At 40.7% G+C, this 27,060-nt stretch overlaps 1 protein-coding gene across 11 annotated transcripts in view; it reads right to left on the bottom strand.

Annotated features, from left to right (window-relative positions):
- Positions 1-27,060, bottom strand: part of DAB1 (DAB adaptor protein 1) — a 478,733-nt gene that overhangs the window by 118,701 nt on the left and 332,972 nt on the right. For 7 of the 11 annotated variants that reach the window (XM_063343442.1, XM_063343440.1, XM_063343439.1 and 4 more), the window contains one exon: positions 4,958-5,157. The exons of the other annotated variants lie outside the window; for them this stretch is intronic. In XM_063343442.1, coding sequence (XP_063199512.1) covers positions 4,958-5,024 — 67 coding nt within the window. In that variant the 5' untranslated portion in view covers positions 5,025-5,157. The remainder of the gene's footprint in view (positions 1-4,957; positions 5,158-27,060) is intronic. 11 annotated transcript variants of the gene reach the window in all.

Raw genomic sequence — 27,060 nt, 5'->3', positions numbered from 1 at the left:
CTTACTATAGGGGATATAATGAGAGATGATTTTGTAAAAAAAAAAAAAAAAAATGGGAGAGAGAGAGAATAATTACAACATTTAAGCGCAAGAGGAAGAAATCAAATCCCTAGAAAAGTCTCCTGGCCTCCCCCAAGCAGTTGCAGATCTCCATTCAAATTTGGTAGCCTGGGTCAATTCTTCACTGACCTCCCATTTCAGTTTTCCTGTTTAAGTTAATTTTGCAAGAAGGGATTTTTCAAGGCAGTTATCAGTGTGGATTCAACACCAATGCAACACATTTCCCCTGAAGAGGTTTCTAAATCAATTTTAATTCCAATAGGCTCAAGTAAATGTTTTCCATTTGATTCAATAATCCATACGCACTTATAAATGGCTTTTCCGCCGTGTACCACAAGACAAACACGGTTTGTGTTTCTAACAACTCTGGCTAATAAAAAATTCTAATTTCCCACCATGAATGGTAAAAACATAATCTTTATTCACCTCTCAATGAACCAGGTGACATAAACGAATGCAGTAAAATCAATCTTTAAGAGCATTACTTGAATGATTAATTCTCTAAATGTTTCTGAAAGAACACATGATCTTTGGTAAACTCGCAAAAAAAAAAAATCAAACAAAAAACCACCAGAAAAAAGTCCTTGAATAAAGCTTCCTAAATCTCCTGAGAATTCATTTTAGAGAGCAACGTGAAACTTCTTCAAGACATCGCTTCCAATTTGTTCTTAAAAAAGGTAATTACAACACAGTTACTAGTAGGTATCAGTCAAGACTGGCATGAAGATCAGGGCTGGAGGTGGGGGGTGGCAGAAATATAATCTCCTCTAATAGCATCCAGGTTGCTGTAAACCCCTAAGAGGCGGGGTGAAGTGTAGAAAGGAAGGCTGCGGAGGTCAGGGTGAAACACGGGTCCTCCATTGGTAAGCATCTTCACAGTACATGGAGCAAACAGCCCCAATCTGGAGAGAAAGGGAGGTGCTCGGCTCACCTCCGTTTTCAAAACTGCGCCTTCAAGTCAGTTAAAACTCCCACCCTCTGCGGGGAGCGTGACCAGGTAGCACTTCTAGAGCCCATCAGTTTCTTGATCCATCAGATCAATATTGATGGAACAAAAGGCAAAATTAGTACTTGATTTTCTAATAGGCTATTTTTAAGATTAGCCAGGGTGATAATGTTAACATAGAAAATTACGATTTGATATTATCGTGTTAATATTGAGCTTACCTATCGCACATTAGAGTTTCGCAGCTGCGATTCTACTTAAATAGCAGCCTCTGAGAGGATTTCATATGTTAAGTTCTTGTCCTAACTGTAGTAATAATCCTTCAGTGTTAGGAGAGAATACTGCCTTACGAACCAGCTCTGATGACAATGGAGAGAGACTGAAGAGTTGACTATGACTAGAAAGCTTTTGGCTGTAAAAACACTGATGAGAATGTGCCTAATGAGAAATGTTTTAAATAATCTCTTGTAAGAGAATTGCTTTGCATTCGACCACACATAAAAGAAATATTCGGTAAAATCCGGAACTTCGCAGCAGCATTTAGTGCCATGTGCCCCCTCTGCATCAGAAATCAAACTATTTCCCTGTCACCAAAAAATCAGTAATCTAATACAACAGAGTCCAAAAGCCATTGTAAGGAACCCCAAAAGAACGTCAAGCGCGCACCCTGCCCTGCTGCAGGGAGTTAGTCCAGCCCAGTTGCAGGACTTTGCATCCACACTCACTGAGCATCGCGAGACTCCTCCTGGACTTTCCCTCTAACTTCTCCAGATTATTAAATTGTTTGCTTAGCTAACGATGTTACGGTGCCCTTAACACAAGACAGGCACTACACTACAAACGTATGACTCACATCATCTAAGCGACCACCATTTTCTTTTTGGCCGTTGTACTTCCATAAGAGCAGCAGCTTGCATTTATCTAACATTTCATCAAGTTTTATATTCATATACTTTACAAATCGTGGCAATTAAGCTTTGTATTATTAGAACACTTCAAATAAGTAACACTACCTTACTGCATCCTCATGCAGCTATAGAGAGAGCTGAAGACTTAGCTGACACTACACAGAAGACTTACGGTGAGATCAGGAAAGAACCTTGTCCCCTGCTCTAACTCCATACTAATCCTTGTCCCCTTTCAGTCACTCCAGATCTTTGGCATGGGATACGTCTGCGGGACAGACGTTCCGTTAGGAAATTATTATCAAACTTACTGCTCTTTCTCAGCGCAGTGCCGTGAACTACCAGAACGGTAGATAATACAGCAAAAGAGCCCCCTCCCCACTCGGGATGGAAGTGGTCGCATGGCTCTTGCAGAAGTGCAACAAAACCTGAGGGGGGACCTTATCAACACTTATAAATAGTTAAAGGGTGGGTGTCAGGGGGATGGGGCCAGGCTCCTTTCAGTGGTGCCTGGGGACAGGACAAGGGGTAACGGGCACAAACTTGAGCATAGGAAGTTCCACCTGAACCTGAGGAGGAACTTCTTTGCTGTGAGGGTGGCAGAGCCCTGGCACAGGCTGCCCAGAGAGGTGGTGGAGTCTCCGTCTCTGGAGACATTCCAAACCTGCCTGGATGCGTTCCTGTGCAACCTGCCCTGGGTGACCCTGCTCTGGCAGGGGGTTGGACTAGGTGATCTCCAGAGGTCCCTTCCAGCCCTATGATTCTATGATACACTGGAAACACACTAGAGCTGAAATTTCTGTTTATAAAGCAAAGCCTAATTTCTTGGGAATAGTCAGATCCATTGCATAATCAAACAAATTGATTAGTAACATTAGAAACTTCATGTTAGTACTTGCTACCTGTCACTGCTCTCAGTTAATGAGCTTGAGAAAAAAAGAAGAAAAAAAAAAAACCCCACCACCCTGTTTTTCACGTGCCCATCATTCCCACTATACAGGGGAAGGCTCATTGTTGAAATATACGCAAATACATACAATTCAATGACAAGTAAATGAGCACACCAAGTTTCTTTTGATTTTCATTATGTGGGATTTGAATAGCAAACACTGTCTGAATTGTCTATACCTTGTCTGTATAAGGCATTCATTGTACCACGAGGCCTTTGGACGGCTGGATGTGATGGGATGCACTCAGATTGCACATACAACACACAACAAGATTAATTTTGGAGATACGCTCTGCTGTGCACTGTCCCTTCCAGTTCTTCAGGTACTTGCACATGCTGCAGGGAGCTCTGATCGCTGGCACAGAACATATTTTATACTTCTTCTCAGCAGTAAAGATAATTCTCAGAATTTCCACGTGGGGAATAGAATCCGATTTTGTGCAGAGAAGCATTCAGTTATTATGATTTAGGAAAATGTTTTTAGAAGTTGGATGCTGAATATTTTATTAATATAAACATCAAATTGCTAAAACAGTTGTTTGGTGTTTTCAAAAGTTTTCACCCTCCAGCAGAAGAAATAACATAGGAGAAACAAATCAAAAATATGTTATCCGTCTTGCAAAGAACTGACACTTTTTAATTTCCTGCCTGCCCAAAAATACCGAATGATCATACAACCAAAACATCTTTTACCTTCTTTACTTCCCTTGAACATCTCTCCCAATCACGTTCTCATTTCCATCAAAGTTCCCCTATTTTTACCTTTCCAAACTACAGCTTTTTTATCATAAATGAATAATTTTTTCCTCGTAAGTGTAGGCCTAGAGTAGTCATAAGGATTCTACACCATCTTCCCACATCAACGCTAAGCATTTTTAATTGCTGTGTCTCTTGTTAAAAACACCAGTATAAAGATTTCTGATACAAAACCTATAGCAAACACAAGGCCTTAATTAACGGTTTGGTAAAATCGTTGCAGTAAATGGTATAGCTGCCCCGAAGCTGAACAAGTTATTTATCAGATATCTAAGATGAGTAAATTTGCAACGCACATATATAGGAGCAAAGATGAGATTTTTTTTGTCTTAAAAAAAGTAAAAAATCCTCAAAGTAAGTGGCTAAATTATACATCCACAAAAAGAAACTGAATGTCAAGCTGAAAAGCTCACATGGAAGTCCAAATCTTGCTGCCTCAAGTATTGAAACTATTGAAGTATGATTTTTTTCTGTTTGTTTAAGTTTTTTATTTTATTTGAGCAATTCATAGTAAATCTGTTTTCAATCTCAATTTCATTATCTATATAGGTGTTAATAAAAATAATCAAAGACAGCAACACAAACCAACAGGAATTGCCACTAGAAATCAAGGTCTTGGCCTCCAAGTTCATCACTACTTAAAACCACAAGCAATAAAATTCTAATAAAAATTGAACAACAAAAATCCCTACTAAAAATCTTTCATAAGCACCAAATTAATACCGTCCCATTTCTCATGCTTATCAGTCCAAAGAACTGCCCTACAATCTGACACAAAATTGTAAATACAAATAAGAACTTATCCAACCACGCATTTATTCAGAGCTTCTCCTTAATTTTGAGTTTGTTCATATTTCTTTTACAAGATTGCAATTAATCTCTCTCTAGATTGCTACGGAGTTCTCTGTGACTTCACTAAGTGTCAGTAAGATCCACCTTCCAGTAACAGAAAGTGCATTTAAGTTCTAGTCAGTTCAAAACAAAGTAGAAACAAAGCCTTTAGAAGAAAATTTACTTCTCGACAGAGAAAAAAAGTTTTCTTTTGCTAAGTGTAATTTTTAAAGTTATATTTCCATTTGTGAAACAATTACAATACATATAGAGAGTAAAAATTAATGAACAGTAAGACGTACATTCTTTCTTATATTTTAAATATATTTCACTAAGATATAGTTTTAATGTCAGAGAATCGAATCCCATGTTCCCATACCACGGGGCTTAACAATTTTACTTTCACCGAGCACACAGATAACAGACGAATCACAGATGCATAAAAGGTGGCTGAGGTAGGAGCCGATTAAGGTACAAAATACACACAAATAAAGAGAAATTAGTCACTACCTTTCTTTTTGGAGTCTTTCTTTGTGCTGGTTTTAACAGCCACTTGAAGTTCTGTCTCAGTTGACATCCTATATCCTTAGTCCTCTTCACACAGATCCAGGATCTCGGTCAGGCTCATTTAGAACGTCTCTCCAAGAGAATAATTTAGCCTTTCAGATACTATAACCCAAACAGTTCATCTCACTCACTCCTTTCGAGTGCTGTTAAAGAAGGAAACAAAAAGTAATGGTCATTGTCTGGGTTTAAAACATTAAAAAAAAACAACAGCTGTGAAGTTCTCCGTCTACAGAGTCGATTGCCCACAATTTTAGAAGTTTAAACACAGTCATTGAGTCCCGTCTGAGATGTTTTGGCACATCTGAGATGCCTTCGCAGGCTAGGGACGCCACACAAGGTACACAGATGACCTGTACTTCTGGACCAGCAGTGGGAGGACAAAGGCTACAATCCGGGAAGTAGCTGGAAATGTCAACAAGAGCAAATCATTCTGCAAGGACTCAATTCTTAACGGAACAATTCCAAGGTAAAAACAGATTGCCAGATCATAAATTCAGACTTTTATTCCTCAAACGCTCTCTCAATGCTTTTGAACAAAGACAAATGAAAAATATATTCATTACTCATACTGAGAACATCATACTTTGCCACTCCTCTTGCTTATGATAATGTTTCCAGTATAAAAGAATCTGCCTCCATGTAAACAAAGCTGTAATTTCTTAACGCCCATCTAGTAATTTTTCTTGCAAAGAACTCTGAGAACACAGTTAATTAAACCGACAAAACACAAATGGGATAGGGGTCAGAAAGACAACATTCAGGGCGCAAGGCACAGCTTTACGTAACATGGAATTGTTGGGGGGATGCACAAATTGCACCGCTGCGAACCCCCGGCAGTAACCGCAGAGCTGAGCGGCAGGAGGGGGGCAGGCTGTAAGGCTGCACGTAGGACCGGGGATCTGGGGGCTGCGGAGGCAAAGAACACCCAAAAAAATAAACAACCAAGCAAAGAATAAACCATTACTCCAGCTCTTGCTGCCGGACCCTCTTGCTTTGAAGGATGAGCCACCTATTTCAGCCAGTCTGTTGAGGGCAGAGGACCATACTGTCCTGAAGCCATTTGTCACGATGCTCCCTCACTAAATGCATCTTCTTATTGCTCCTTCTTATTGTGAAAAAGTTCTCATTATTAGCACAATTAGAGTGAAGTCCATCTGGCCTGTCTGAACAGCTGCCCAGTTACTAAACAAGCATTTAATAAAGAAATTAACCCGGCATATCATCTGGTTAGCTGGCCAGAGATTAACTGCAGTTACAGTTATTTACTAATGTCCCTTCTCTGTCATTTAAGAAAGTAATACACTGCAAACATTGAAATAATTTTGACAGTTTAAATCACTTTTCACAGTAAGGGCTGTGAAGCCTCTAGTACTTTCAAATCCAGGCTCTGTTAACATTTTCAAATGCTTCAGTAACATTACACTGCCATGCACCGTCTGAAGTGATTTAATATTGCTGAAGTGTGTCAGGGGCTTTCTTTAATAAGCTCTTCAAATCTGTATGTGTATTATAGAATATTCAAAGATAGCTTTTCAAAATCTGCTGAACTGATTTTGAAACACAACATGGCCTGTTCCTCCTCTGTGGAGTCTGAGTAAGTGCGCCATAGCAAAAAAAGAGGAAAAATAAAGCGACTTACAAATTATAGTTGCTAAATACACCTTCTCTGAATACCTGAATAAACTAAAAGCCTCTTCATTAACATTCTTAGTGAAGAAGACAGTAGGAAAGGACAAAGCAAATGAAGGTTGATCAAAGAGAGAAAAGGAATAAGATAATGGCCCCAAAACTGATAATCTACAAGGATCTGAAGCGCTCTTTGGCCAGGTCCATGGCCAGGGAGATGTCTCTGCCCCACACACGGTCACAGTGGGCCACCAAGTGCAGTAGCCACTGGGCCCTGGCACCGATGAGTGCACGCAGAGTGCTGTGAGGGAACCACCTCACCCCACCGTTGACGGCGTCGCTCTTCACTTACGCTTGAAATCCCCCCAGCAAACAGGGAGGAAAGCGCTGCAGAGAACAGATGTCCCTCCAACCCCCATCTCCTTCCCCTCCCCCTGCACACAACCCAATTTAATAATATTTAGCTTTACAGCACAGTAGGGATGCATCGGTCTTTACAGCTCAATGGCACTTACTTAAAGCATCTCTCAATCAATCACAGCTGGATTGACGGTTTATTTTTCTAGAATTTGGATTTATATTTACCTAAAGGTTAACTGGGTAACTTTGCAAGAAGCACTACCATGAACCACTTAACAAAAGAAAAATATGTATAATACGTCCTTTGATAATAAAACCAAAACAAAGAAAAGAAAAAAAATACCCCCAGGGTCAAGAGTTAAGCAAGTTTTAATGTCTTAAAAGACTGTTTTGGGTACAAAGCATCAAGAATGTCATCTCCTGTTGTCAGGCACTTTCAGCAGGATAGCTGAAATAGTAGCATCTGAATGGCACTAAATATTTTAAAATAACAACATATGACTGCTATCTCATTTGAAACTCTCCAGAAAAGCTACATCCCCTCGAGGCTATCCCACCAAGTAATATTTTTTAAAATAAATGCATGTCTACTTTTGGACAGGTTCACATATTGATTTACTTTAAAACCTAATCAGGTCATACTCTTGCAGGCTCATAGATCCTTGAATAAAGTAATAGGTATCTTTGCAAAGGAGCACATAAACATCTGTCAGATGCAAGCTATAGTTCAAACTGAATTTGCTACAGAGACAATTCCTCCAGAAGTATAGGTCTTTATGTAAGCTACATTAGTAAACTTTCATACACTGTCCATATTTCAGCCGTTTATTACCCAGATGAGAATGGCAGTCAATCTGCTCCTCACCGCAACAGCTTTTATTGTCTCCTCCAATCTAGGTCACCGTTGTTAAATACTACGCTCTTCCAACTGTGGGAAGTACTGCAGCATGTGTTTTATCAATGTGATGCTATTTTCTTTGATCGGTTCTGCCACATTTCTCTCCCTGCTCTAAAGACAAAATTTTGTTAGCTGCATTTAAAAAAATAAAAATAAAAAAAAAATAAATCCGTCATCTTACACTCTGACGATCTTCTTGTGTGCCTTGTTACTGTTCCAGCTATTGCAATGTTATGTGCATGCCTCAGCTTTTCCTAAAGAGGATTCAGAGCTCTTCGTTTTAACAAAATACTGACATTTTCTGTTCCCTTATTAAGCAGCTACAGTAGGAACACAATCAGCGCATTCTGGAATTAACTGGCTTTTAATTCCAAGAGAAGCCTTAAGCCTGCATTCTGTATTACTCCTACGCTGGCATAAAACCTAAAGCCTCAGTGAAGCAAGAGTTTTGTAAATTCACTTTGCAGTTAGGATTAACACACGTTGGACCTTTTATGCGCAGGGAAATTCGTCACATGCTCCACCCGCCTCCCCCACGCGTTTGTAAAACAACAATTTCTGTCAAATCATTTGTCTTTTCAACCACGCTCGAGCGAGCTCATGAAGGGGTTATTAGGCGACTTCCCCTGGCCCGAGTTACGAAGGAGGTCAGACAAGACGATCATAATACTTCCCCTCTGGCTTTAAAATACATGAATTTATTAATTTTCTTCAGGGCTTCAAAACTTAAGAAATTCCCTCCCCTGAAACCAGTTTCCATCTGCTTATGTAAAGCAAAAGCAGTCTTAGAAAGGATTTCTAACTAAGCCCTGGCATTCCCTAGGTATTTAAGTTCTCCACAGCCCCAAAGTGGGATTTGACAAGAGGATGGTACCTCCGACACCCTGGTCTGACAAAACAAAAACCGCGCTCCCATCCTTCGCTCTTGCTTTCATACCTCTGAAGTCTTGCAATTCCTTTCCCTTGCTCCAAAGCACCCGACATAATCGTCTGTAAAGGGGTGTTGATGTACATGATTCTGCACGTGTTAGACAAAGCCCAAAGACATTAAAAGGGCAAAATAAAAGTGACAAAATGATTTTAAAATCCTGGAAAACTGCAAGCAGTTCAAGCGTGAAGGACTGCTACCCAGGGAGAAAAATGTTACTCATCAACTGTCTCACCTGACCATGAAGCCTCACAGGGAGAACTTCAGCGGGGCCGCGCACGAACAGACGGTGGAAAAACCCGTGCGGAACCACCAGTACTGCCCTTTACACCCTCCAGGGAGAGGAGGCCACGGAGCCCTTTGGAGCTGCTCACACTATTTTGTGCTCATCCGCTCATTTCCCCGATGGTCAGGTCTGGCAAACATCCTGCGGGAAGCTACTCGGTATCAGAGTATTTATCTTTTACAGAAGGCACTAGACTAATTCCTGAAACCCGAGGGACTGGTCCAAAACCCACTGAAATATTTCAGTTAATAAGGCCTATAACTAAGAACCTGAAAACGAGGAAGACAAGGTAAAGGAGAGAGCTTAAGATACTGACACAGAGGAGAAAATGAGGAGGCAAAGAAGAGCAAACAGGGGAAGGTGCCTCTATATATACTTCATTAAAGCAAATTCTATAACAACATGTTTAGCATTTAAGCAGCTCATGCTTTAAAATTCTGGCCGCCCTGCAAGAGAAAACAATCTCCCTTAGACTGTTGCGTGTGTCCAGTCTCCTTCCTCTAGTTTTGCCGTTTGCCCACAGAAGGGCGTAATAAACTGTTCCTAGTGGCCAAGCCAAATGACTCCGTCATGGCATCGCATGTCGATCACTGCGTTTTCCTGCAATTTCTTTTACAGGCTACAGAAACACCAGCGAGGTGAAAGGAAGCTCACTGTTCACGCGCACAGACGGGGATACAGCACAACTGCACACCTGGGGAAAGCAGAGTGTCTGGTTTAGCTCCTCGAATCTCCCCCTCCAAACTGCAAACCCTCCTCTGAAACCTGGACCCGATTTCTTCTCCTTCCGCCTCCCCGACCTACGCGGCTCACACAGACTCACAACCACCTCTGTGTTTCATATTTCATTTTGTCTGCTCTGAAATGAGCAAGCACTCCCCTCCACCTCCGACCTCTATACATTGAGACAAAGGGAGGAGATTTATGCGCTTTACGGTGCTGTCTGTACTACGCCTGTAGTGAGATACCAGAATGATACTTCCCAATTAATCCTTTTTAATTCTGCTGACATCAGAAGACTACTCAAACCACAACATTTCCTTTCCTGTTGCATACAGTTGCTATTTGTTTCGTTGTATTTATAAGATACTTCTCTACCTCCTGAAAACAAGAAGCTCTTCTAAAAAAACCTGACATGTAACTAAGGCAAATAACACATTGTATTAAATTTATTGTGGTTTACAATATGCTTCATTATTCTATCTCTAGGGCATCTTTCAGGCATGCTACCCAGTTCCTCAGATGGTGTAAATAGCACCACTGAAGCTGATTTACCACTAGAAGAGCATCTTGCCAAAAAATTGACCTATAAAATATTTCCAAAGTAAGATGTTCATTAGTATTGCAATGACAGCAGGAATAATTACTAAAATTCCTCCTGGAAATCACTCCACATAGTGGAGAACACTACCCTCCACCTCACCAATTATTCACCAGAAGCGCTGTGAATTTTCTACTCGTAGAGAATGCTGACTGGATTAAAAAGATGCTTTTCACAGGAATGAAGTGATTTCATCAACAGTTTTAATGGGAAATTGCTAACATTTCCTTTTAATATTACAGCTTCTACTTTATATTATAGAGGGCAGCATTCTGGAAACAAAGGCAAACCAGAAGACACCAACCTTGCTTCAACAGAATTTGTGAAATTCTCAAAAGTATGCCATTTTGCATTCACGAAAAGTGACGTGATACCGGTTCCTGATTTCTTTGAGGAAGGATATTCAACTACTTACAAGGAAAACTGCTAAAACTGATCTAGTCACTGAAGGCCAACAGAAAAGTATTTGTAGTTTTTCCTTCAACGCTTTCAACATGAAGTTTATCCTCTTAAAAGAATTTCTATAATCACAGTGTAAAACCTTTCTTTTTAAAAAAAAACAAAACAAACCAAAAAACCCCAAAACACACAACAAACAAATCCAAAACCCACAAAACCCACCCAGTACTGAGAACCCAGGACTTGCTTCTCTCCCCTGTTCTGCTCTATTGCTGACCAGAGCCAGTGCTGGGTAATTCCAGTGCTGCTGTGGCCCTTCCACTTGGTCTCAGTCTGGTTTCCAATAATCAGGTTCAATAACCAGCTTCAACTCCGTGAAATAACCTTTAACATCCCTTCCACGGGTTTTGTTAAAGGCTAAGTTCAGTTTTTTGTTAAAAGCTAGGTACCTGGGAGCATCACGCAACGCCAAGTGGCATCGCTTTCCGGAGTCTTGCAAGGTTAGAAGGGATGGAATCAAACCCCAAATCTATCGCCACAGAAAATTAAGGGCTGGAAATCAAAATGGGAATGACAGTTATTAAAAACCAGTCGTGGCAGCGCCGTATGCCTTCAAGTCCATAAGAAAGCACGCGAGTCTGCTGCACAGGTGTATTTGCAGCCTCGAACGAAACAAGTCAGTCCTGGAAAAGGCTGGGCACACGCAGGCTTCCCGGCACTCTCCTGCCGGATTCTGGGAAGGCAGGGAGGGATACACGGGCTCACGTTTGCTTCTCCTCCGCCTGTGTCACGGGGAGCGCAACTCCAGCCCGGGGAGCTGAAAATCAGCTCTTGTGTGCCAGGGGTAGAAATACAACACACGTTGTTCCTGTAAGCATATTTTTTTCTGCTCCGAGACGGAAAACTCCACTCAAAGTGCTGTTTGTAAGCTTTTGCAGGGCATTATATTAAAAAAAAAAAAAAAAAAACAAAAAACAAAAAACCAACCAAACAAGAAAAAACCCCCAAAAAAGATTGACGCCAAACAAAACAGGCTTAAAAACTTCTCATTATTCCTTCGCCGCAGAGAGGCTGCCATGGTGCCAGATAACATAGGAAGCCGTTCAGATTGGACTAGAGATTCCCTGTGCTCACAGTGAAACTGAACCACCCAAATGCTTTTCCTATATGAACTGCGTTACGCCAAGACTTTACTAAACCCAGATCGCTCCACTGCTGACCCCGAAGCAGACAAGAAAAAGAATTTTCTGGTAACGCTGTGTAAGAACAAACAAGAAACAAAACTCACAACTGCTATAAATACTGCCGGGGCACAGCCTGGCTGCGATCTGAGCTCCGCTAGCAGAAAACTGCTTTACCTCCATTAAAGTCAATAAAGCCACACCAGCACAAAATCAATAGCGTTACATTTGACTTATATTGGCGTAACTCCATTGATTTTAATGGAGTTGGAGTTACACCAATTTTATGCTGGTGTATCTGCATTAGTGTCAGTGAAGTTATGCCGGCGTGACTGATGTAAACAACACCAGACCAACCAACCCCTCTATGTCTAAAATTCAATGGCGTTAACTCTAAAGCAACAAGAAAATGCAAAGCTGTACGTTACCAAAGCAGAAGAACAGCTCTTTTGCGATCCTCTCGACACCAAAGAAACAGAGTGAAGACTAAGAAGGGAAAAAGGACAAAGTACACGGTTGGGATCACAGTATTCTGTAATTAGAGCTGTTAAATGATTACTAAAGCGCAGTGGTGCAATCATCACACTGAAGGAAAGGGAGAAGTATGCAGTCAGGAGCATCACCAGGGAGAAGGTAAAAGCAATGTCAGAGACACCGCGTTTTATATTTAAATGCAAATTCCTCACAATCAGAATCTGTGCCTTCTAATTGGAAGAAAAGGTTATGGAATTAAATGTCTCACACATCCCGGACAGCTCAGCATGTTTTTAAGTGGCGCAGTAAGTTGAAGGCAACTTATTCATCTCCTGTCCTTTCTAGAAATATCTTAAATAGAAATATCTTAATTCAGCTCTTTTTTTTTTTTTTTTAATTTCAAGACTTTCTTAGTATTGCAAGTGAGATTGAACTGGGACTCACCCTCTCATTTATTTTAAATAAAATACAGTACAATACCTACATAATATCCAACTTAAGCTATACTTTGAAATCTGAAGTAGAGCTTGAGGTGGTGCTTTATACTGGCCTTCTAAACGGACGTGAATTTTGCACCAACTTTTCCAGGTCCCTTTGAGATGTCCTCATTCACTTTACTAGTTAACCTGTACATCGTACCCTTCAATTTTCTGAATGCTTCCTGACATTACAGCAAAGCAAACTTTCCTAATCTCAACAACAACAAAAAAGCCCTATGCCAGGATCTTTATTCACTGCTATTTTTCAACACTCAGCCCTTGTTCCCTGACAGTTAAGTATTAGGAAAACTAATCAGAGGACTTCACCTCGCTGTAAACGGACTTTTGATTTATTACACCAAAGCCAACCACCAGACTTCTAAGTTCATCGACTAGCAGAGCAAAGGGGAAAAAGAAAGAAGCTTTCTGCAACTGTAAGTATGAATTTCTACATACAAGCAAAAATTATTTTTACATTGCTGTCCCACAACTGACAAGTATCAGTATCTTAAATAGTCTAATAAATGAGCTTTAGCTACAGTCTTCAGACCAGCAACGTCACTGATGGAGGTAATTCCACACGACTGCTAAGACGAACAGCAGGCAGACTTCTGAACGATGCCAAACAGAAGCATTTGACAACGGCTGCTAGATTTTACTGGAGAAATTTCAAACTATAAACGATTTTCTTTAATTCACTTATCTGTTCTCATCTCATCTGTGAATGCAGGGCCTTGTATCTGATTATGTTACACACTGGCTCCACAAACGCCTCTGCTTTACATCAGTAAGAACGTTAACCACTCGAAAAGGGCAGAAGCACCTCCCATAAGTAGTCAGGCTCTACGCATTTTCTGTTTGTGGGTAAGACTCAGTGTCTCTAAAAAATAAAAGACAGCACTATTCCCACAGCTGGAAAATGTACTATTGGGGAAAAAAAAAAACCAAAAACCCCCACAACAATCTAACCCTTGAAACTGCATGGGCCAGGTATTGTTTTCTGTATCATAATTCCATACAGAGAAACATCCATACAGGGAAACATCCATACAGGGAAACATCCATACAGGGAAACACACCAGCCTCCACTCTGCTCTAACCATGCAACTGGGGAGGTCCACATGACCACACCACGTACTGATAGAGTCAAAGCCTAAGCGATCAGGTTAGTGACCCTGTAAAAGGAATTACCTAAAAGAAAAATCAAGCCATTGCCAAGCTAAAATTCGGGGCTGGTGTGGGGGGGAAGATGCTCTTGATTATTCAGATGGGGAACCCTTAGGCAGATAAACGAGTATATGGACCTGCAGAAGTCGTAATGCATCACAAAACCATGCTCATTTTCTAAACATTTTTAAAAATCACCCCAGTAGCACGCAGTGAGGAACCATTCACCTTCTACTGTCATGCTACAGTTTATTCTCTCTTGGAAGCAATTACAGGACAAATGCCAAGCTACAGAAGGTATTTTTCCAGCAGCAGCATCTGGCTTCTTGGCAGACTCCTCAGGCAATTTTATTGGAAGCTTCAGAGATGCTATTGGGTCAGCCCTAGTTATATTGCTCATGAGCTGTCTGGCAGTCCCTTCTTCCTAGATGTCATAATCCTTCTGATTTACCTTGAAGGAATTAGCACACTTTTATCCATTTCAGAAACAGTTGACCTGCAAGGCATTCAGGGGCCATCTACAGAGACATAGTAAAAGTCACTGGTTTAAATCTGTGTACCGTCGAGCCAGCAGCGTTTCAGCATCCCTTGCCTAATGCATCACCAAGAAAACAAGTAAGCCATGGTGTGCATATGTGTCTTGCTGGTAAATTGAATGCGTTCCTTATGATTAAAGGAAAAAAAAAAAAAAAAACAAAAAAACAAACACTTAAGATGCATGAAAAATTAATAAGTCAAAATAAAAAAGGTAAGCTGGGGCAACGGCAAATCTGTGCCTTTATTTAATATGAACCGCTCTCATATAGTGAAGACAGTACCGTGCCGTATCCTGCAGTAAGGGACGGTGCACATGAAGTCAAGGAATGCTTCTGGCGGGCAGCAAGCATAAACTGAAATACAAGGGGCTCCGCTAAGTCAATGGAAGGAAAACAATTTCTGAGATTCTGCTTCTTGCAACTCCCCTGTTAAAGGCAGTGCCTCCGAGGGCAGAAGGGCCACATGGAAGCAAAGCCAGCCTATGTCCCTCGCCCTCCCCACTGCCTGTCCCTTCCCCCTCTCCAGCCCCAGCAGCTAAGATCTGCATTATTCTGCAGCTGTGATCATGATTAATCCTCATCCAGAAGGATGAAAGATGGGATGCGGGTTTTACCCCCTCCTTGCATACCAACAAAATTAAGTCCACAGCGAAAAGGCTTTATGTCAGTTTAGAGCAGTCCTCTAGAATTCACACAGAGAAAGGGGCCAGAATGCTACGGAAAGTGCATTTACAGTCCATAACGCAGGTGGGATCCTCCTTTTTTAAAAGGCTTCTGGTGCATCTATGTACAAGAAATATACTTCTTAATTAAAAAAAAAGGTAAATAAAAACAACAAAGCAAAACAAAAACAGCACGTGTTCATTACCACTATTTTTTTTTAAGACTTTCCCACAAAGATATGCCTGGAGGTCTTCTTGTTCTTTTTTTTCTTTTTTCTTCCCCCCCCCCGCTCCCCTCCTTCTTTCAAGAGTTTTCAGAGAGCTTAGAGTAAGAAACTCCCACAAAATCCTGTAGCAGGTTATTTTCCAGGAAAAAAGGTCCTAATGCCCAAAGGTAAATATTACAGGTACAAGAAGTGTACTCTATAATCTAATAAAGGGCTGTGGATCTTGGATTTTCAGTAACAGGAGTGCACTAAGCAACATAAGAGAAGACTGACAGCACTAAGAAAGATGCACATATCCAGGTCAAACCAAAAGCCAAATGGAGCTCTGTCATCAGCAGAGTGCAACTAAATCCAACCAGACACAGAATTCAGTCTTGGCTAATGCGAATTGACTAATATAATTCCATTTTATGCAGGGCAAAACATATTCTGATCACAGGCCAGTGGTGCTCGCAAGTTCTAAATTTAGGTACCATTAGGGCCAGGTGAACCGTTAAGTGAACTAATCTGAATTTTATCCATATCAAAGATTCGTACTGTCCACAAATTAACTTCTCAGATTTAAACTGTGTATTCAACTCTTATTACTTCATATGTCCTTTGGATACCCCCATTCATTAATTAAAATTCCTGCAGAATCACAGCACACATGGACAACGCAGCCTGGGTTTTAAAATGTTGTGCAACGGCACACACTGAGAAATCGATTATTTAGGCTGCGGTACCTGAACAGAAGTTATGGGCACACTAGAAACCAATCCAGATTTTAGAGATGTGGCACAGATTCCCCTGTTTACAAGCTTGTTTCTGCAAAGTACTAAGCAATCCCAGTCATCGGGTGAACATCTGAATACACGCTGAAGACTAAACTTCCAGTGATGCCCTAGATTTCACCGACTACACAAAGGAGATGACAGTTGCGAACAGAGGGTTTCCTGGATACAGCGGAGATCTAAAGTATTTTTCTGAACTGTCTTTGGTTATACAGTTTCAACAAGGCCTCTAAGTTGAGAGAGTAATCAGAAATAACCATCAAATGGGTGTACTTTGGTACAGCAAAGAAAATCAGTTACAAATATAAGCAAAGTGTTGATCTGCCCCGTACGCTGCTCTCCCCAAACACCTGGCACGCTTAAAGCAACGTACATTGCATGCAGGGGTAATGTAACCTCATCTGAAATAAAGACTCTGCTATAATGAAAAACTTAGTTGTTTAGCCAGCCAAGTTTAAAGCCAAAAGGTGAAGAGTACTTAATCCAATTAAAATGAGAGGGAACTGAGGAATGCAGAATTTAATCGCTCCGCTTGGCAGGTAGCCAGGGCCGCTGGGTTAAGCGCCCATGCCCTTGTAAAAGGGCCACGGGAACTCAAACGACTACCAGGGGTATCTTCTTTGAGCAAGGACCCTTGGCAGCCCCATGCCCTCTCGCCAAGCCCAGGGAAGGACACCAGCTCCTCCATGACAGCCTCTCCAGCAGCTCCTCGGGGACCCAGCGTTAATTAGGCAGGCCTGGCCTTGCCCAGCTCGTGAAACCAGTACAATATGGTGAGACTGTAGGCGACGGCCAATTAAAGCCATTCGGATAAATACAGGTTCAATGACGTTATTGCCTATATGTCACTTCAACATTTTGATTTGTTTTGTTTTTTTCAGTTCCACGGACTGAATAGCAGGCAGCAGTAATATTAGTTTTGGAAGGCATGTGATGTTTGTGTTACCCGCTCAAGTTAATTAATGAAAATAATGACAGAGTTACAAAAATCAGAGATGATTAAGAACTTGAAGACCATCCCACCCATTTCTCTGCCAAGAAGGATTTGTTCTTCACAGCACATTCTTCTGTTCTTCATCGAACTTTTAAAATGACGCCAGCAGTAAGAGTCACTTCTTCCTTCAGAGGCGTCCCTACACTCAGACTGATTCAGAGGAAGAAGTAAATCCCGAGAATAGAGGTTCTGCCAACTTCATATCATTATTCTGAGTTAACTGCTAGGAGATTATCTTGAGCAATTACTCTCGTCCCTCACTGCACACACATTCCAAATACCTGTAATCCTCACACAGCTCAACTCTATCAGCGTTAAACCAATCTATCCCCTTTAGGTAAGATCTAATGGTAAAATCACATACCGCTGGGTTTATAACCCAGACTATTACAGCCTCCATTATTCAATATTGCTTATTATTTTGTACTTACAAAGTCAGGGAGATGTGATTTTATTGCTTGCAAATCATCCTTACATTAGTCTACACTGTTATAATTTCACTCTGCTTTTCCAGATAAGCTTTTTGCTTTCTGCATATTTAAATAGTAACTCTAATTATCCCTACTTGATTGCCCTCCTCTTGCAAAGCCTTTCCACAGTATCATCTGCAGTGAATTCATCATCCTGCTTAGATTTTAGAAAACCCAAGATACATCATATTCTTTAATTTTAATAACAGCATTGAAGTGTTTCCTTTTTTTGAAAAATATGCATACTGGGTTCTGTTTTCAGATATCTTTTTTCCAAAAACACGGCGAGAAGGGCAGATTACTGATTATTGCATTGATAACAGTAACGGCACAGAACAGTGCCTAGCAATAAAGTCAATTAAAAAAAAAAGACAAGGAAGAACAGCCAAAAAAGACGTATTGACATGGTTATCAGATCAGCAAAGAAAAGTTTGGTTCGTTGCCTAAAAACATTGCTTCCTTTGCAAACTATGCTTATGTTTTCTGGATTTATTTCCAACCGTGGCCACAGAAAACACTTTCTACTTCTAGTTCATAGGTACGCAGAAGCTACATGTGGCTACATAGTAGCTACAATTCATTATCTTTAATGCATTAACTTCGGTAAATTAATTCAAATAAATGCACATTACAGTAGCCCGAAACAGGACAATAAAGTCTGAGTCAAAACTAATGTTTCTTACAAGAATTTTAGTAGTCTTTTTGGTCATTTTTGTAGAGATTTTGCTATTTGGGTGTCTGACAAGGTATTCTGGTTTAAGTAAAGTGGTGTTTGGTAACACCACGTGTTGTTAAAGTTGCCTGACACTTCCCATTAAGAATTCTCATTTTAGCTTCTTAGAACCTTACCAAACCAAAGTATATCTACGGGAGCTGACGTCTTGCATGCCACACCGCAAGAGCAATGATACATACAGTTCAGTCTCCAAGACCTGGTCCGGCTGCCCTGAGGCAGAAGATCATCCCTTCCTCCTCCTTCCTTGCTTAGAGAGCAGCAAGGTTTCCTACAGACAACGACTGCCTTTATCATGCCATCCCGATTTCGCTCCTCCAGCACAGATCTGTTCTTTTGCACTAAGACTTTATGTGGAAAGAGAAGTTACTATGTGACTGCACACACGACTCTGCATTCGGTTATCTTCCATCTGGACAACGTTAAATTTAGCATTTCTTTACTGATGTGCTTGGCTCTGTAAGAGTAATTTACATTTTTTACATATGTGTGTAATAACATAGAGGAAAAAGAGGCAACACAGGTGTGCCACAGCCATATTGCAGTGTCTTCTTGAATTCGTCTTGCAAGCTGCATTCTCTCAGCACCTATTCCTACAAAAGTTACTTTGGCAATATGTGTAAGAGTGTGGCAGAAGTGACTGTCTCTCAAGGAAGACCTCGGTAGAGAAGGACAGGAAAGGAAAACAGGAGGTCCTTCAGCACTATCAAAAAGTGACACCTTTGAGCCAAAGACTTTCCTTAGGAACGAGACATTCAGCCAAGGAAAAAAGCTTCTCTCTCGTCTTTGTTCCTCTCCACAAATTATACACACTACTGATGACCGGCAGTACTTTATCTACCACTACCTCACACGTACGACAAAGTACCAGGGTTACTCTGAACCAGCTGGTGTCAGGTACGGCACTGATGAGAAAGCAGGGTGGCAGGGTTACTGGTTCTACAAGCTCTGGCAAGTGAGTCAACTGGGGCTGACCTGACCCAACTAATCAACTGGGAGTAAAATTCTGCTGCTGTGCACATCCAGCGCCGGGACGCACTGCGAAGCGGCCTGGCTGCAGAAGGCAAGACTGCTTGCCAGTTTAGTTTCCCGTAAGGAGGCTAACTCAAAATCTTGTAACTGCCCGAGAAGACGCTAGAGGGGTCACCAGGGGGACTTCAGAACACCTGCAATACAGCCTCTGGTTCAGAGGGACAAGAAAGGAAATCTGTCTATGTTCTGGACGGGGTTTTATTTTCATTTTCTCCAGATTGATGACTTGGAAAGGAGCATATGCCTTCAGACCCACACAGGAGATGTCCCGTTGTGATTTATGCTTTACTCTGCTACAATGCTACAGCTCTGACGAGAGCAGAAGGAAACGTATCGATTCTGCTGGCTGGGTCCACCCTCAGGGACTGAACCTGCGCTGGAGTCAGCGCCAGGAGGCCGGGGATGGCTCCTCGTCAGAGCAGAACCGCTCTGAAACCACGCGAGGAGAATAACCGAGACACATCCATGGTGACCTTCACGCAAATCTTCACAAAGTTGGCCGCGATTTAAGAGAAAGTTATATTGGTAACAAATGTGTTAACAGGTTGAACATCTTCTTAAAGCATATTAATGAAAACCTTTAATTTTTATTTTTTTTTTCAGCAAGACTTAGCCTTCCTATCAGGAGTGGGGTGTAACTGAAGAACAACTGATGTCACCAAACCATAAGCAGAGGTGAGGATGTCTTTCAGCAGCAAAGTAACCCTCTGCCAGTCCATTCAAGACCAAAACATGAGAATACTCAGAACACCATTGGAAGAATAATTCTGTTTGAAGCTCAGTAAGTCCCAGATTTTTATATGTGCAGTAATTTCATTCTATTTTTATCCATTAAAGAACATTTGGATTAACAGATTGAAACAGTTCATTCACAGCTTTATATCTATACGACTGTTACAAACCCTCCCCCTGCTGCCCATATAACTAACCAAATCAAGGCAGAAATTAAATTTACATGTTCTTGAAAATATTTAAAAATCATCATTAACTTGCGTGACTTCATCTTATTTTACTTATGAGACCAAAGTTGTATCCTGAATGCCATTTCTCTGGAAACTGAGTGCCAAATATTACCAAGTTCCAATTTTACTGTCTATTTAAAAATATCCTGACAGCATTCAGGCAAATTTAAAATTAAAGCAAAGCCTTTGCATGCCACCATAATATTTCAGGCAACAATTTCAAGAAAGGAAAGGCAGAAAACAGACTGTGCATATACTATAGTTCAAAATAGATGCCTCATGTCAAATAGCATAATTTTTCCTTTTTTTCCATTAAAGAGTTATTTTAAGTCTTCTGCTGAATATATTTACATGCATAATGAAACTTTTTCAGTGGTTCTTTTTGAATTACTATATATGCTTTAACACTGCATGCACTAATAGCATACACATATATACAAATCCACACATAAATGTATGCACTCATGCACACAATATTCATGCAAAAAAAGAATTAATGGAAGTTTGCGACTGGATGGTACCCCCTGTAAACACGTTAAATGTGAATAGTGCTTATGGCTGGGTTCATTAACTAAAAATGTTGCTGTTGTCTGCACAATTCACGTTGCTCACATAAGAATGGATGACACGTAAAATGCTGGTTTACAGACTCAGTTCTTTTCAATTTACCATCAGGGTCTCTCTGCACTAGGAAATTCAGTGGTCACTACAGTCCTCACAGAATAACTTGAGCTGAGACCTCACTCAGCACCTGGAGATAAAACTCTGCAGGCAGTCTTCTCCAAGAAAAAGAAGAGGGAAGAAAAAAAAAACCACCCACAAAAAAAAAAAAAAAAAAACAACAACAAACTAACAAACAAAAAACGAACAGGGAAAAAAAAAAGAAAAAGAGGTTTTGAACGAGCTCCAAACAGGTCATGGAAAAATGGTATCCCAAAAGCCACAGTCCACTGTGACTGACAAACACCCCATCTTCCAAGAGAAGAGGCATTATACTTAGAGTAGCAGCTAATGTCAGTGTAGGTAACTCCTCTCGCAACTTCAGCTGTTCATCACCTTTTTCTTCTCCAGTCCTTTTTCTAAAATCCCCAGCACTAGAGCAGCTGCAGTCCCAGAGATCTGCTCACGTCCAGTCTGAAAGCTACTCTGAACTCCCACACCAAGCATGGAATTTCACTTTACCGATTAAGTTTGGACCTCATGTCTCCATTACAGGTTGATGCAGGACTTGATAAACACACAATTAAGAGATTAACTTCAAACCCACATTATTTCTTCAAACTAAAACACCAGCACCGGTACAGCCATCGTTCCCTAAAACACTCCATGACTTCACTCTACCATGGCTGTACCAGCTGCCGCCTCTTCAAATATCTATAACACCCAACTACTTCAGAGACCATAAGTAGTAATTTATTGCTATTACAATGTATTATACTTACAAATACTTACATTATTTATGTCTTTAAAATTTCTGAGCAGGTTCATCAGTTGTTTTGTTTCCTTTTCACAGATGCAGCACTGCGCTGTATCTAACTTCCCACGGGGCCTCAGCCAACAGGGCTCCCTACCCCTTGGGGTACCAACTATTTTGGTTTCAAAGATCTCTTCTATTCAGGGTAAGTTTTTAGTAACAACTTAAGGCCTTTAAATTCTTTCCTGTGACGCCTGTGTTAGTTTATCAGAGCAGTCATTAAGCCTGGGCACTTTGAGGCTGATGGGTACATCTAAGCTAGCCCACTTGGAGCTAATTGCGTTCAATTTAACATTCTCCAAGCACTGGCAGTCCTCATTCAAGCCAAGTGTGAAAGTTTTTAAATTAGCTTTCACAGTTTGATTCACAGACAGCAAATGCAAAATGGCATAGGATTAATTTTTTCCCCAACAACACAGTGCAACAAAATAGCCCAAAGGCTATTTTAGTTCATTTGCTTTAACTATTAGGGAAGATTCACAGCACAGAGAGTGCGCCAACAGAGACAAAAGCTCCAGAGGACTTTCAAAGCTTAATATTGCCCCTATTAATTAAAGTACCATACGTTTGTGCAGCCTTTCCACTTTGTCACTAGACGTTAAAATGGAAGTCTAGACCATTTAAGACAAGCCACACTGATTATCGCTTAAAAGATGAACATATCAATACATTTTTCTCATTTTTATTACAGATTGCATTTTTAATATTTAATAAACTCTGGAACTGGACTGTAAAATGGTCTATATAGAAATCCACATTTTCCCTGGAAAAGTACAAATCTTGACTTCGCTTGTCATCTGACAATGTCTCTTTTGATCGGTCTGCCTGTATTTGCCAAAATACAAGTTAAAAAGGAAGCTAGAATACTGAATCACCTGTTCCAAAAATTACTCATTAACTGCCACCAAACAATGGCAGAGTAGGACGGAAAATTAGCTTTCTTGCCACTTTTCATTTCCCCAACGATCACCGCTAGGCGCATACACCGAGTTTACATGGTGAACTTCCTGAACATGCAAAGTCTCTACACAAAACTTGCAAGTACATGGATTTCCCTTTGAGCACGTACGGAGGGGGTGTAAGAGCTGCTCCGTCGACAAATAGAAAAGTGCAACACATGCAAAACCTGACAAAATACTCTACACTCAGTCTTCAGAAGAAAAATATTTCCCCCATTTAAGAGGCAAACTAAAATCTCCACTAAGAACTTAGCTCATCTCATAGAAGTACATATCAGAATATTAGACAAACCCTAAATCCCCATTTTTACAATGCAGTTGATGCATACTAGACTGCACAACCGCAGCCTTAAGTACCACAAGAAATAACATACAGTGAGATCAAAGTCGGCTAACTTCAATGGGAGCTTTTCCATTATCTTCAGAAGTTTTTACATAAGGACCATGACTCATAATCATTCTTAAATTCAAGCTATTTCTAATACTCTAATAACTAATAATTCCAAGTAATCTAATAATCTAACAACTATACCAACAGCGGTAACTCACATCACAGATGGGAACTATCTTAAGGTATAAACAGTATTTATAGTGAACCATTAAAAATAAATTTACACATGGACTCCATCTTCAAACTACAGATTCCAGATTTGATGTAGCCCAGGAAATGCAGGTCATAAACTATAAAGTCAAAGGCCCATCTGTAAATGTCAAAATGTCAAAATGTTAAGTCGCTGAGGTGAAGATAATTTAGGCACTTCTCAATAGCATTCAGAATAGTCATCTCAAATACCAACCTAGTTTTACAAGTATTTTCTATTGTGTGCTAAGAAGTTACATACTTGCATTACAGTGATCATAAATATCACTTTATTTTGTAAATAAGAAGCCCCTTTCATGTTAGATTTGCAAGCAAAGGACACCAGGAACTCTGTTAAAATGGAAAAACAGGAACCACATTGTCTGTTTAGTGAAACATATTTGCAGGGTATCTTAAAAAAAATCTTGCAACACTTTCTTCAAGCCAATTCCAGTAGTATTCAAAACTCCAGACAAGTCAATAAGACCCGACACAAACGCATCCCTGGTTGTCGGGGGGCAGTCAGAGGCAAGAGGATAACCCTCACGCACAGGATCGCTACAAGACCCCATAGAAGATCCACACACTAGCTTAGTTTCAGTGATATTAAAATTTAATGAGGTTGAATTTAAAATATCCAGGTGCAGCTAAGAATCAAGGCTGGACGGGGCTTTGAGTAGCCTGGGCTGGTGGGAGGTGTCCCTGCCCAGGGCAGGGGTTTGGAACTCGATGATCTTTAAAGTCCCTTCCAACCCAAACCATTCTGTGATTCTACGACAAACCTAGGCAACAGGAATGCAGCTGGGGTGAACAGACCTAAGGCAGACCCTGAACGAGCCACGATAAGGCAGTGCCAGGGAGCTCTGGCAGCGGGGGGCAGGCTGGCACAGCCCCCTGCAAACCTCAGCGGTCCCAGTTGGCGCATGGGCAGTATTCCTGCTGCCCAGGTTAAAGTTAACTTTGGTACAGCCACAAAGGCCAGAACTGCATCTCTACATGGTAATAAAGAGTAATTTGGACATGTCTTCACATTCATTTTATGACATCTTTTCTGATGATGCTTATGTAATTTCATTGATGAAATTTCATTGATTTAAACATATCGGAAAATCTAAGTTAATGCATATGAAATATCAAACGGAGAAAAGAGATTATTTTAACAAAACCCATCTCTACTAATGCCTTTAGACCACTAGATTTTGTGTGTAACTACAGACAATATAAATCCTTAAAACAAACAATCCTGAAGCTTTACACCCTTAGAGTATAATCCAGCCCACTATGTACAGAACCTCTTTGGTGGTAAATACAACTCAAATGTTCTCTGAATTAACTTCCAAACCTTGTACAGCTTTATCAGCTCAGATGGTAAATAACTACAGGTTATTTGATAGCTAAACTTGTCAGAATCTGCAAAAGAGATACAATCAATTGTAATCGAAAGTAATGAATACACTTTTCTGGTCATTTCATGTCAGGTGCTAACAGACATCAGAATCACTAAACACCAATTCACACGAGACATCATATGTTTGTGAATATTTATGCCTAAGAAACTTTGAATTCTGTCCAAATGTAAATGCCACAGTATAACTGATCAGTCATGATCATGAAAGTCTTCCAGAGTATTCTCATTTCCGAAACAAACTACGACTGTGAAAATTTCAGGTTTTGGTGAAAATGAGTCGTCAATGGATTGTTGTCAATTCCAGAGTGGAGACAAATCATTCAATGGGAATGGAAGACAGCCCAAGTATAAACAAGCCCACATATATATGTATAATGCTTTACAAATAGTAAGCAGTGAATGCATAGGCTATCCAGTTGTTAAGTGATGTACAGAACATAATCCAACATGTTTTAGACACCACGGTTCTGCTATTCAATGCAGAGCATATCAATGACAGAAGCAGCACGGCTGAATTTCTTGTGGTCATTTGAAAGTCTCACCTAGTGCACTCTAACTTTTGGAAACCCATATGTATTTTCATTTTGAGAAACTAATTAATGCTGATCTCTACTGAACACAGGAACGTATGTACGTCCTGGTGAAGGTTACTCCCCCTAAAAATATTGATTCCATCTGAAAAGCGAGATGCTCTCTAGACAAGCCCAAAACACAGGCGTTCCCCTTCTGTGGCCACTGATAAAACACACAGCTGCAAGCATCTGCAAAGGACAGATTTATTTTTTTTGCCCAGCACAGATATTGGCATTAGTTGGAGGAAAAGAACATGCAGTTTCAGCATGATCTTAAGTTATTCTTTGGGGATCTTAGTGGATAGAAACGATTCCTGATATTAAGGACTGAGGACCAAAGCAACTCGTTTGCATTTGAAAGCCATTACAAAGTACACTAAAGGCAGCAAGCACAATATACTGTACACTCACATATTTGTTTCATCTGTTTTGGTATTTTTTTTTCTTCACCAGCTTTTTATATTGATTTTATGTTTGGATCCTCAGGCTCATCAGATGGGCCTTGACTTTTTCTGTTCTCTGTGCACAGTAAGATAGGGACCTGGTAGGGACCAGCAGGGACCTTGTTTGTGACACACATCTCTGCTGAAAAAACGTAATACAAATGCACAAGCGCATTCAGATCTATATTCAGTCAGCAACTCCAGCTCAAAATTACTTCTCACCAAAATGGCTTCTAGAATTTTTCTTTCCTACTATAAACCAAGCGAACTTAAATTATAAGCTATGGACAAAAAACTGCTTTTAAGCTGCACACCCACTGTCCCAAGGGCACCAGGGAAAAATTCTAGAACCATCAAGCGTGTTTCTTCAACAGAGAAGGGGGAGCACTGCTGAAGATAAGGAAGGTAAGATATGAGAAGGTGACGCAGGTCTGGTGTCCTCAAAGTGCCTGAAGTTAACGGTTGGCAGACAATTGCTGGGGTTTCCCACGTAACATCTTCCCAACACAAAACATTCTCATCTAAAAGTTCACAGTGCTAATGATAACTCTAACATCTCCTTTTAAATGCCTTTTAGCCGTTTCAAAATAACATGACATTGATATTTCTGATTATTTTTTTTTTCCCCTGTTGAATTCCTGCTCTTAAAAAGTGCGGCTTATGTCCTTTCTGAAGCCTCTTCCCTCCATGTCCAACCTGCAAGCTCACTTCTGGCCTCACTAAGACAAAGCCAGGTCTCTGTCCAAACACACCATAAAAGCACATTCCTTTCTTTCTCAGGCTTCCACCACAATGCATCCCACTTCCTTCCTAACACCTTCTTTCAAAAAGTGTCTTGTATCTTCTCACAGATATGCCTTCTCAGCTGCTAAACAAGAGAGACCCAACAAACAACACTTTGGCATATGTAGGAGAGGAGTGAGGCTTGCCCTTTCGACGGCGATGAGCTGCTCGTGGAAATGCAGCCTCAGTTGCTGAAAAGGTACCCGAAACATTGAGCATGAGCCGGTCCCACCAAAGCACAGTAGTAGTTTCATTGAATTTGACGCATAAAGATACATTTCAGTGCCTAGTTTTAAAATAAACAGCTGAAACACCAGTT

Source organism: Chroicocephalus ridibundus, chromosome 8 (assembly GCF_963924245.1).
Source record: "Chroicocephalus ridibundus chromosome 8, bChrRid1.1, whole genome shotgun sequence".
Lineage (NCBI taxonomy): Eukaryota > Metazoa > Chordata > Aves > Charadriiformes > Laridae > Chroicocephalus > Chroicocephalus ridibundus.
The sequence above is the reverse complement of the archived record's forward strand: the minus strand, read 5'-3'. Positions and strand labels throughout refer to the sequence as shown.